We start from the raw sequence: 13,065 nt of genomic DNA, 5'->3' as shown, positions 1-13,065 counted from the left end.
CACTAACAGGCTACACGCCCAGCCATTTCCACGTCACTAATGCACCCATCCAAATACCATTCTTCCACCACGCACCACAGATGCCAATATCCAACCACAATTTACCTGTACCCTCTACCTAACACTTAAACTACCCTCCCCGGGTATTCGTGATGGGGTCCATCCTCCTTTCCCCCATCCACACCACTCCACAGTTTCCACCATACTCACTCCACGACCATCCATTCCAATACTCCATATATTCCACACACCATGTCTTCCACACAACCATTCTCCATACACCTGTCATTGCACACCTGTGCAATCACACCTGGTGCCACCTGCACCCTCCTTCCTTCCTGGACCATTTGGTCAGCACAACTCACATCACTATCACTCACTCATACACTGCTCAATACACTTGAATACACCTCCAACACTCACACGGCATCATCTAATCTACCTGTTGCCCTGCTAACTTAGTGCTCCCCGTCTTCCCTTTAAACTAAGCACATACCACGTCATTATCATCCACACTAATCTACCTGCGTCCCCACTACAGGTATCATTGTCACTACCTAATCTTAACGTTACCTATTGTCATCTTCTCTAGATCCCTATCATTATATCCTAACCCTCCCGGGCTAGTTTTCACTGCCATAAACCCCATAAAACTAGTGCTCCTTTGCCCCCGCTGTGAGAGATGGCAAAGTTGCCATCCCACCACATCGGGTATCTTCCACTACCAATTTTGCTCGTCCAAATTCAACAAATCAAAAATTTGCCAATCATCTGCCAATCATTCTACCAATCATCACTCTGCCAATCCTTTGCCAATCCTCAAATTTTGTTTTTCTAATTTCGGGTCCAAAACACTATCCTCATCATCACAGTCTACTCACTAGAGCCTCTCGGTGCGCCAATTCATCTCTAAAGCTCGGCTTCGTAAAGCTGAGCAATGAATGCGGGTTGTTTGGTGCCGGCGGCTGGAGGTGTCCGGCACTCGGTGCAAGGAAGGACGCTTACCCGGGCCGAGATCCCACGCACCATCTCGGCACAGAGCCGTCCAATGGCCCGATCTCGACCTGCCGGAACACCTCACCAAAAAGGGGTCGCCATGACGACCCTTCCTATCGGGCTGCCCGCTCCGCCTAGTGGAGCATGGACGCGGCCGTTCCGAGCGAGGCCCAGCGTGGATCGCGTGGTGATCGTTCTTTCAAAACCGCCGTGGTTCGGATCCCCGCTGGTCCTCGCGGCATGCGAAGCCCGGCATGCACCGAGGGCCCGTTTCGGCTTAACGTCGTTCTAACCGCTAACCCGGTTACCGTCGATGCTTCACCTGCATGCTCACACGCATACGTGACCCCTTTCACCCTCACCGAGCTCGGTGCTCCAACGCCGCCCGTACACCCCGCGTACTTCGTTATTGCACTCGTTCTTTCGCTCACAGACTTGGTCGCACACCTTTGCACACACTCGTCATTCGCACACCTCACCAACACACCTCTTCGCGCCCCCTCCTCGGTCACCTCCTCTGTGACAACCACAGGTGTACTCTCACTTGCACACCCAACCACGTGCCTCACTACCAATTCCAGCGTGCATTCCCAAACGCGCTCTACCATTCCAGGTGTGCATCCTTCCATTCCAGGTGTACATCCTCTCTCACCTGCCACAACCAACTCATGCTCCGTGTCACTCTCACTACTCTCACCTCCACACTCGGTCGCACACTCACCTTTACTCTTGCCAGCGCACTCTTTCCTCATGCACACGTCCGTTACACACCTTTCTCGCGCATCCTCTTGCACACACTCTCCTGTTACACCTTCCGTAACACTCACCACAGGTGTGCATTCTCCCTTACTCTTGACAGCGCACTCTTTCCCCATGCACCCGTCCATTACACACCTTTCTCGCGCATCCTCTTGCGCACACTCTCTCGTTACTTCCTCCGTAACACTCACCACCCCGCGCTTCCATGTGCCTCCTCGCACACGCGCTACGACCAACTCACTCTCGACAGCACACTCACTCCTCGGCGCACACTTTTTCCTCACACACCCCAGAGTCGGACATTCTCACACACCTCCTCTTTCGCACACCGTACCCGTCAAACACTTCACCAGCGGCCTCTCACGAACACCCGGATCCAAATCAACCCCCAAGCCGACTGAAGCTCCCCTCACATCATATACATTTCCACGTATATCGCCACTCACCTTGGCACCTCGTCTCCACACCTCCTTCGCCACCTGCAAACTCTTTATTTGGTTAGCGAGCACACCATCATGATTCGAGCACAGACCTTGTACCAATTCCATCACCTCCTCCTGTATTTCTCTCTTAGTTTCCGTCCGTCTCTTCTTAATTTCACTCACCCCCTCTTCCACCTCCTTTAACTTTTGCTTCACCTCTTTTATTTCCCAGTGCGTCTCCTCAATCTCGTCCTCTAAGGCTACCTTGACCATTTCTATGTGCGTCCTCACCTCCCGGTCCTTCGTCTTCATTACTTCTGTCACCTCGTCCAACCTCGTTGTCAGTCCCTCACGTACCATCTGACATTGCCTCTTCGTCGCTATCAAGTCATCCTTGATGTATTTTTGTGTCGCTTTTAACCCCCCGAGTACCGCAGTGTTCCTTTGTACCTGCTCCACTAACTCCGTCTGTCCCACCGTTAGCTGTTCTACTCCCCTCGTCAGACCCTCTATTCCCCCCTGTAACCTAGCCGTATTATTCCTCACCTCTTTCTCCATACGCTTCTCACCTCGCTTTACCTCCTCGCGTACCCCCGAGACCTCCTCGCTTACACCTCGTCGTATCTCCTCCTTCATCTCCTCCATCTCTTTTGTAGATGCCACCCTCATCTGTCCCAATTCATCCCTCTGAGCATCCAATTTACCTTCTAACCCGATTTTCACCTCCTCTATCTGGTTCCCCATCCGTTTGATTTCCCGGGCGGATTGCTCCCCTACTTCCCGCAATTTGTCGTCCATTGTGTTTTCTAACCCCCTTAACCCATTTTTCACCCCCTCTATCTGATTCTCCTGGGCAGCCATTCTAATTTCCACCCCCGTTAACCCATGTTTCACCCCCTCTATCTGATTCTCCTGGGCAGCCATTCTATTTTCCACCCCTGTTAACCCATTTTTCACCCCTTTTATCCCATTGTCTAACCCCTCAAATTTACTGTCCAACCCCTTAAAATTATTGTCTAACCCTTCAAATTTCTTGTCTAAACCCTCAAATTTATTTCCCAACTGTTCGCTGGTACCCCTCGCTTCGTCCCTCATTGCCCCCATTTGGCCCCCCATCCTATCCATTTTTGCATTCAGTTGGGTCAAGAATAATCTGAGGTCAAACCCGATTTGCCCAGCGTCCCCAGCCGCCACCGCGGGCTCACCCTCCGCGGCGCCGCCATTTTGGGGCCCTCCAACCACGTGCGGGAGGGCGCCATTTTGCGCACCTGAAACCTCCTCAACCACCTCCTCATTGTTCTCCTCCATTTCCTCCCTCTGATCCTGGGTTACCCCTAACCCCTCTTCTAGTTCCCCCACCGGCATCCCGTCACCTTGACCAGCCATGGCGCGACTTTCAAATTTAGGATTTTAAAAACTAAATCTTGGCCGCTCCAAATTTTGACCAAATTTTTTCTCGATTTTTTAAAAATTTGGTTCGCACCTCGTATCCCACTCCTGACACCAATTGTTACGGACCGCGGATAAGGATGTTGGTTTGCCGAGCGGATGGCACCGCGGCCGAACAGTTACCCCGACTAACCCGATTTCTGAACGTTGGCCAAAATCGCGCCACAGATATTCAATGGGGAAAAGACTAAAGCGAAGGATGTGAAGAAGAAGAAGAAGACAAAAAGGTTGGAAATACTACTAAATTTATTACTACGTACAGGATTGAAAGAAACCAAGGAAGAAGGAAAGATAAGAAAATAATTTACAGAAGATATTAGAGACACAGTGCAACGCTAGCTTACCTACAGTCTTAATTAACCCAGGGACAGAACAAACAAGGACAGACTCACGCGGGGAATGATGATAGGAATGGCAGGTGGTGGATGGCTGGAGGGGGAGGAAGGTTCAGCTGGACCCGCAGCACGGTCGGGTCGGGGATTAGCAGCCGCCGCCCTTTATCGATCAGCTCGTTTAACAGCCGCCGTTCCTTCGCGGCCCTGCTCAAGAACTGCCGTCAAGGCCCCAAGCTGCTGTGGCTGAAGCTGCTGTTGTTGCTGCTGTTGTTGCTGCTGTGGCTGCTGCTGCTGCTGCTGTGTGTACGTCGCGTGCTTTTTCCAGGACTCATCTGAGGTGGGGGCGTCTTCTGCGGGTTATATATGCCACACCCCTGAACCTTCGCGAACCTCCTTGATGTTTCTCTCCACACCCTCTCCAAGTCCAACCCTTTGTTCGTGGTTGGTTGAGTGGGGCTGACTCACTCCTCCCCTCTATGACGAGGTGGGGACACGCCTTTCTTCCCCGACCCGAGCACATGTTCAATGGTGGTTTTGGGGTGAAATCAACAACCCACAGCTGTAGCAAACCTGGCAAACTGCCCAGTGCAGTTGGTAATTGAGGCTTGGAGGGGATGTAATTGGCAATTGAGGCTTGGCAATGACGCAGTTGGAAATGGAGGTTTTGGGAATAGGAATGAAAGTGGATCTATCTTGTTTCACTTGGTGCAATGGAGTGTCATCTTAATGGAAGACAAGGCCTTACCCTAATACACATAATAAGGAACTAAACTACTGAACAGGGGTATTATGGTGTCCTTCATGTATGCTTTATGGAACTAACTACGGGAACGCCCTTTGACCTTTATACAACACTGGAGTAAGGAGGGCGATATTCTAACAACAATTTACACAATAACAACAACAACAAAAAAACCATTCTCATATCCACAACTATATATATATATATATATATATATATATATATATATATATATATATATATATATATATATATATATATATATATATTTGTGTGTGTGTGTGTGTGTGTGTGCACGCGCGTGTGTGTGTGTATATGTGTATATATTTGTGTGTGTGTGTGTGTGTGTGTATACGTGTATATATTTGTGTGTGTGTGTATGTGTGTATATATTTGTGTGTGTGTGTGTGTATATATTTGTATATATATATACACACATACACGAAGGTGGATACTTTGAGATCTGGGAAGGCTCCGCTCCACCTTCTGAAACATGCATATGAAGATAATAATCAACACACACACAAACACACATACAACTGATTGACTAGACAAAGCGTGCATACAGTTTCTCCACTTGCACTTCATTGGCTGGCTTATACGAGATATCCTGATATGGAAGGCAAACATTGCATTCCATATCGTATATGGTTGGCAGAATACAGAACAATAATTTATTAGACCTTTCAGAATAATTACTGGGCCCCACTTTTTACAAACCATGATAAATATGAAACCAACCGGCTATTCTTGTATGTACGAGAGGCATGAATTTTTCACTCAAATGACTTAGTGTTTGTAGTATACTGTAATTACAGCATTCGAGAAACAAAATTAAAGGTTAATGTGAAAAATGCGGATAATATCATTTTTATCTGTGCAATGGTTTGCATGTTGGGAAGAGGAGCTTCATATTTCTTTATCCTTCTGTCGGTTTCAATGCAAACCCCAAATTGACCACTTTATTGTCAAATAATTGAAAAAAAATTACAAAGCACTAACATTTACAATTGCTGCCACATACAAAGAGGCAATAAATTTCATGGTGATGTTATTTTTTTTAATGTGATGCAGCCTCACTGAGTATTTCTGCCAATTGCCTGTGACAATTTAACTCCTTTTCATTTCTGCAGCAAAACCGTAAACTCTGAAAGAGCATCGGAGAGTAATCCTAACTTACATGCCACTTAGCAATCAAAAAGATTTGCAAAAATCCATTTGAGTGAAAATCCACCAAAACATTTCATGACATCAGCCTTTTCCTGCTTGACTTGCATCCTTATGACGATTGGAAACAAAATGCCAGGAATTAGGGTTATCAATTAGGCAGTGTATAACAAACTACAAACTACTACATTCTGGTGAAAACTGCCAAAATCAAGACTCTCTGCTCACCTTCACTCTTTCATTCCTCTTTTTCTGCCTCTAGAACAAACTCCCATGCTCTCTTCAATCCCACTCGTCCCTCCAGGTCTTCAAAACAGATGTTCACCACCATCTCATATCTTCCCCCATCCAAAACCTTGATCTTTTCTACCTCCGTTAATACACCCCAAATCCACCTCCTTCAAATTCCCTGCTTTCTTTCCTGAAAGCCCCTGTAGTGTCCATCTTAACTGTCATCATGGTGTTTCACATCCACAGTGAATCATCAATGTGTGTACCGTCCCTCGGATGAATGCTAAACTTGGCGTCACATCTGCTGGTGTTAGTTGGTGGATGTTAAAATTCCCATGGTGTCCTTCACAAAGAGCAAGTGAGCTATATCTGGCACCCTGAACAAATTCCAAATTATTGCCAGCTTCAGCCAAACATTAGGCCTTGCCAACCTGGTCCACGAGGACACATACTGCCAAGCATAGAAACTTCATAAATAAACAAAAAAACCCGCATTTCTAGGAAGCAAACAGCATGCCATTGGAATGCTTATATGTTGCAGAATTGAGATTTAAATTGGAGCATCGGCGGCAAATTCCCCTTTGTTTTGGGGGCTTTATAAATTTAATGACCTACTTACTTACCATCGACACAGGATGGAGATCCACGTGTTGTCCCCGCAACCTGGCCAGGTAGGCACGAACATTTGACGGTCTGAGAGCGCTCCTCAATCTTGTTCTTGTTGCAGCAGCGCCGTGCCGCAATCACTTCACATGTGCCCAGTCGCACATGGATACCTGCTCATCTCATGTGGGAAGACACATCAGAAGAGGAAATATGCTTTACCATCTATAATAATAAAAGGCAGTGTCTGTCCATCTGTCCGTCTGTCTCCTCCTTAACTCCAAAACCATGAAACCGAGCGGGCCCAAACTTTGCATACATACAACTGGACCTCCAACAGATTGTAGTGATGGAAATTGGGTCTTTGGGTGTGTTAAACACCCGTTTTGAAGATGATTAACAAGGTGCCCATAAGAAAAAACCCGAAAAAGGCTTACCAATATGGCGGCCTGCCATCTTGTTCAGCCCAATGCTACTCATTGCGTTCTTAAGCCGACATTTTGTTTCGGCCTATTCAAACACGCCTTGCCTTGGAAATACGATTATCATTTTATAATAGAAGCATATCATCAAAATCTGGATTCCAATATGATGATTGGATCCTGTAGACTAAATAAATGGCTAAATCTGGAGTAAAATCTGACAAAATGTACCATATTTAGCGATTTTATAACTAGGTGTATGTCTTCATTTATTTAAGCGAGGCTGTCATTCTCCTGGGGTTCGTTTTTTAAATTTAACTTAGTAATAATTTTAAACTTCTTTCTCTTTGTTTTTGAACTTTGAGGAACCTCTTTCTCAAGGCTGTTCAATTGCATTCTCCCTCTCTCCCTCCCTTTCTCTCTCTCCCTCCCCCTCTCTTTCCCTTCCTCTCTCCCTCCCTTTCTCTCAATCTCCTTCTCTCCCTCCCCCTCTCTTTCTCTCCTTCCCCCTCTCTTTCTCTCTCTCCCTCCCCCTCTCTTTCTCTCTCTCTCTCTCTCCCCCCTCCTTCTCTCTTTCCCCCTCTCCATCCTCTCCTTCCCCTCCTCCTCCCTCCTCTCCCTCTCCCTCCCTCCTCACCTACACCACTCTCCCTCCCTCTTCTCCTCCCCCTCTCTTCATATTCCCATCAGGAAGCGACTCATTGTTACCCGGCAACGGCAGGTACTTTTGCTAGCAATCAATATGCAGCATCTTGCGAGGGAAAGAAATTTACCGGTTTGGTTTGAAGAGACACTGTGAGCCTATGGTTCAAGTTTCCAAATTATTTTGTGCAAAAGACTATTTTGTTCCTTCTCTCTAACTCTGCCCTGGAACTCTGGAACACTCTGGAACTTCTCTCTAACTCTGGAACATTCCTTCTCTGTCATTGCCAAGTTAGACAGTGTTATGGACAGAAACTTTTACTCATATCAACTTTAGTAAAGAAGCATTCTCTTGAAATGATATCCTCCTAAAGCTTGTAGCCTTTAACTACTTTGGACGGTTCAGTAATATTTCTGAGCTATTCAGGTGAATCACTTTGGGTTTTGTTCCCACCCGTCGTCCCCAAATTTATAGACATTTTGTAAATAATGCACTTTATCTTCGTAGCCAATTTCATGTACTATAATCATGCTCATTATTCAAGCTGGTTTAAGACTTGCGCAGCAGTGTCTGTTCTGTTTCGAGATAGTTTGCCATTCTTTCTGCACAAGGCAGCACACAACAAGTTTGCAAATTTCAGGCCTCAATGTACTCACAACACCATAAAAGCGTGTTCCTCTTTCGATGTCCATTCATTGTACAGCCGTCCTGCTTCATTCCAAATGGTAGCTTTGAATCACTGGTGAGGTTGTAACTACCAGGCCAACAAAGTGCCTCGGCCTGTAAGCCCCGCTAGCTCTGGGGGGGGGTCGTTTTTCCCTTTTGGTTTCAACCTACACTTTCCATTATAAACAAGAAAGAGCAATCAGAGATTGCAAACCCTCGCCAGGATGTATTTTCAGTGGTTTTTAAGGCTTTTGTGTTTAAACAAATATGGCGGCCGGACCACGTGACCGATGACGTCATCATTATTTTTTTCGAAATCTAATTTATTCCAAGATGATGCTCAAGAAGTTTCATCTTGATCGGATGAAGTTTTGTACTTTTCGAATTATGACGTCATAATGGCTGCACCTATGGCATCATCATTAACATATTTTATTCCCCATGGAGAGTTCTTTACAATGAACAATGTCTCAATTTTTTCTATTCAGCGCTTTCCCAGATATAGAGGTGCAATTTTTTTCGGTTTTTCCAAGATGACGGCCGAACCACGTGACCTATGACGTCATAATTATAAAAAAATTATACAGGTGGAGTTGCACCGATGATGAAAATTTCCTGTCAATCGGACCAACGGTTGCAGAGAAAATCATATTTATTCTGTGCAGACAAACAGACAAACAAACGGACTCAAATGCAATACCCTCGCCTCTGGCGAGGATAACTATCTATCATGGCTGTACTGCGAGAAGCCATTAATAGGACATTGAACACATATCTGGACATATCTATCTGGACAAAATCACAGACTGGTCAAAGAAGTGTAACTTGTCTTTCAATCCTGACAAATCTCATACTCTCACTAGGTCTCTCCAAAAATACCGTCTGGACAACCCTCCCATCTACTTTCTCAAAAATCCTCTCCAAGAAGTTCTGTCACTCAAGCTCTTGGGTTTCACAATCTGCCATGATATTTCCTGGGAAAACCACGTTTCCAAGCTGGCCTCCAAAGCCAGTCGCCGACTGGGCATTCTCCATCGTGTGAAGTCCTTCCTTGGCACACCTGAGCTACTCACCACATACAAGGCTTTCATCCGCAGCTCAATGGAATACTGCTCTCCCCTCTGGTCTGGTGCTCCTGCCTCACACCTAGGTCAGCTTCACGCTGTTCAAACCAAAGCTTTCAGAATCATTGGAATCTCCCGTGATGAAGCTAACTCCGAGGGCCTTTCACTCACTCACCGCAGGCCGGTTGGTGGTCTTTCTGTCTTCTATCGACTCCTCTCTGGGCTAGCCCCCCCAGCTCTCTCTGTGCACTGTCCCCCAAATACTTCTACAGGTCCGCACAAGGTCTGCCAGTAACCCTCTACTGGTGAAACTGCCAAAATCAGTATTCTCTGCTCACCTTCACTCTTTCATTCCTCTTTTCTCCCACCTCTGGAACAAACTGCCTCACTCTCTTTAATCCCACTCCTCCCTCCAGGTCTTTAAAACATCTGTTCACCGCCATCTCTTATCTTCCACCATCCAAAACCTCGATCTTTTCTACCCCCGTTAATTCACCCCAGATACAGTTTTCTGAAATACCGACTTCCTTCCTGGAAGTCCGAGCTGTGTCCATGTGGTTTTCACCTCTCCCACCCCCCACCCCCATCCCACGCCTCTTCCCCCCAAGCCCTCTCCCTCCCACAGATCTCCCGATGTCCCTGCTCTCAAATGTTGTACTTGTGTGCTTTCCTCTCTCTCCCCATGTTGTCTCCCGCTGCCTTTGTTATGTCTTTTGCGTCCGTTTTTTTTTTTTTTTGCCATTAATGTTAGCTCTTACACGAGCCTCGATCTTGTATACAAAAAAAAAAAATGGGAGTTTGATTATGCCCTTGTTGATGAAACATTGCAAAGGCGTGCCAAGAAGTACCATTTGCAAATTTAACCCATTAATCATTACAGTACAGTGTATGGTTCATTCTGAAAACGGCATGCCATGCCGAGAGATCAACACTGGCCATTTCTTAACAAAGTAAAATTCCTCAATTTTTTTTTGATGTACTATACTCTTGACTAGGAAGCAGTTTCTTTGCAGGTGCTGGTGTTGTGGTTGTTGTTGTATAGCCCCGGACAGTTCTCTCGAACAAGCCCGTGGCACGGAGACAGCCGATCTATCTCCCCGGAGCGACCCAGATATATCCCACATCCAAAATGGTGTACTACCGCCTTCACGAAGTGAGGGCCACGACAGAGTTAGACAAAGAGACAGAAAGCGAAGAGACAGAGAGAAAAGAGACAGAGACAACAGGGAAATTGCCGGTCCCATGGGGACTGATCGGCACTCTGACCGTGACCGCGCTGCCCTGACGAATCCGGGCAGCAAGTTAGAATGGGGAAGATTTGGCCCCCGACTTATGCTGGGAGGTACAACCACCATGAAGAGGCATCCCCGATAGTCGTCTCTTTGCAAGGGTTATACTGGGTGGTTTGTCATTTCCTTCTCAGCGTTGTTTGTCCGTGCTCTATCCTTTTAGTTGGTGACGTCAAGCAAGGAAGCAGCATGTTCCGTTTTTAAGTCTTTGGTATGACTCTGCGGGGTTTGAACCACCCACTTCCCAAACTCAGAGTGGCACTCTAACCATTACGCCTCCGAATCTAGTTTTCCTCAAATTACATTGCACATACAATTTGGTTCTCTCACGGTCAGTTTACAGTTCCTGGTTTTTAATCCACATTTGGACATTGTACCTCAGTGACATCATTCTGATCAACTACCACCGGTGATGTGCACCTTTGGCAAAGATGACATCACTTCAGTATGGGCATCTATCTATTGCACAATAATAACAATTGTGTAAAGCCTTTGTGTGCAGTTATTGTTGTTTTTGTTGTTCTTACTCAATTTACAATGCTATGGTTTAATGACTGTGATGACAAAATTCTCACAAGCAGATTATTACCCCACATACAAGAAGCGAAAAGCAATTGGTTAACTTTATCTATGCCTGTCTGTCGTTCTGTCTGTCTACAAATGTCAATTTATGATCGAGGAACAAGTTTATCTTACTATAATTCACCAAATGTCCGTCTGTCTGTCCGTCCATCCGTTCCCAGCTACCGCAAAAACGGCTAAACCGATCGCAACGAAATTTTGGGTGGGTAATCCTTGGACCCCCTGGAGTAAAATAGGCTATATTGTTTTTCCAATTTCAGCTTTGGTCTCCAGCATTTTCAGGTTTGGACTCCCGCCTAACGTTATTGTCCCGGGTACCGCAAAAACGGCTGCACCGATCGCAACAATACACCTCCATGCCCGTGATATGAATTTGGCAAATTGTATGGAATCTTGTCCTGAGCGAGCTGCACAGAGAAGAGTTGGGTACTTTTTAGTCTGTCTGTCTGTCTGGAAGCCAAACAAAATTGAAAGTCATTCAAAACAGGAAACTTAGTGTCTTTAATGAATAACATTACGAACACAAACAACAGGAAAGAATAACTAATGTAGCATGTTAAATAAGGTGGTGTAAAAGACGCTGCATCAACGGTGGTAAACTTCCAACTTTGTTTCTACATCCTTTAAAATCTTCATTTTATTTCAATTTAATTTTATTTTTGACCACTGCAGACCATAAATCACCTTTTTGACACTTTCAAAAATCTTCCTTTAGCGGAACTCGGAAAAATATTGCGGCATTTCACCTCATCAGGACCAGTCTAATTTTCTGCTCGCACGCCCTGCTTATGTCCTTGTTCCACAAGACTGTGTGGGGTATGGTGTTCTATGAACTCTCTAGTTTTGATTGTTAGCATAACTATTGGTTCACTGGAGACATAATTCATTGTGGGAAGGAAACAACTAGAAAGACGACTACTACTACTACTACTACTACTACTACCTCTACTACTACTACTATGACTACTACTACTGCTACGACTTCGACAACTACTACTACTACTTGAACTACTACTACTACCTCTACTACTACTACTACTGCTACTACTGCTACTACTATTACTGCTTACTGCTACTACTACTACTGCTACTACTACTACTTCGACTACAACTACTACTGCTACTACTACTAAAATGTTAAAATGCCACAATGAATCCAACCTCCTTGTGAGATTTATGGGGTAACCTTATTGGTGTCGGTGCAAGTCTTTAACGATGTTGGTGGCGGAATATGTAATTCGTTCAGTTTACTGGAAATAACTCGAATCTTCTTTGCAAAACACACTGTGGGATGTTTAACATAGACTAGCAACATGGACAGCAGACACATTGGTGCATCGCCCTCGATGGTAACAGTGTATACCTGGTCTAATATTCAAATCCATAACTCTTTGCCATCATGCGAGCCCTAAGGAAACCACTACGTATTTAAAAATATCGGGGCAATACCCCTGGTGCTCACCTGGTAGAATAAGCAGTATACTGCAATGACTAAAGGCATTTTAAACCAATTTCAATGGTTGATAGAACACAGGACAGCATGTAGAATCAGACTAACATAATCATAATACTTTAAACAAACAACGAAGAAAAGAAAAAAACTTTAAACAAACTACAGGGCAGATTATTACACCAAGTACGGTAAACAGCCAAAGAGGCAGATTTTTTTCATGCCGTGAACAAACTTCGGTACAT

The 13,065-nt window shown here is 45.4% G+C and overlaps 1 protein-coding gene across 4 annotated transcripts in view; it reads right to left on the bottom strand.

Moving 5' to 3' along the window:
* LOC137426069 (chemokine-like protein TAFA-2) overlaps window positions 1-13,065 on the bottom strand; it is a 686,347-nt gene that overhangs the window by 74,251 nt on the left and 599,031 nt on the right. For all 4 annotated transcript variants that reach the window (XM_078775636.1, XM_078775635.1, XM_078775634.1 and 1 more), the window contains one exon: window positions 6,725-6,877. In XM_078775636.1, coding sequence (XP_078631762.1) covers window positions 6,725-6,877 — 153 coding nt within the window. The remainder of the gene's footprint in view (window positions 1-6,724; window positions 6,878-13,065) is intronic.

Source organism: Myxine glutinosa, chromosome 4, assembly GCF_964187855.1.
Source record: "Myxine glutinosa chromosome 4, kmMyxGlut1.1, whole genome shotgun sequence".
Taxonomy (NCBI): domain Eukaryota; kingdom Metazoa; phylum Chordata; class Myxini; order Myxiniformes; family Myxinidae; genus Myxine; species Myxine glutinosa.
This window is presented reverse-complemented; position numbering and strand designations above follow the sequence as displayed.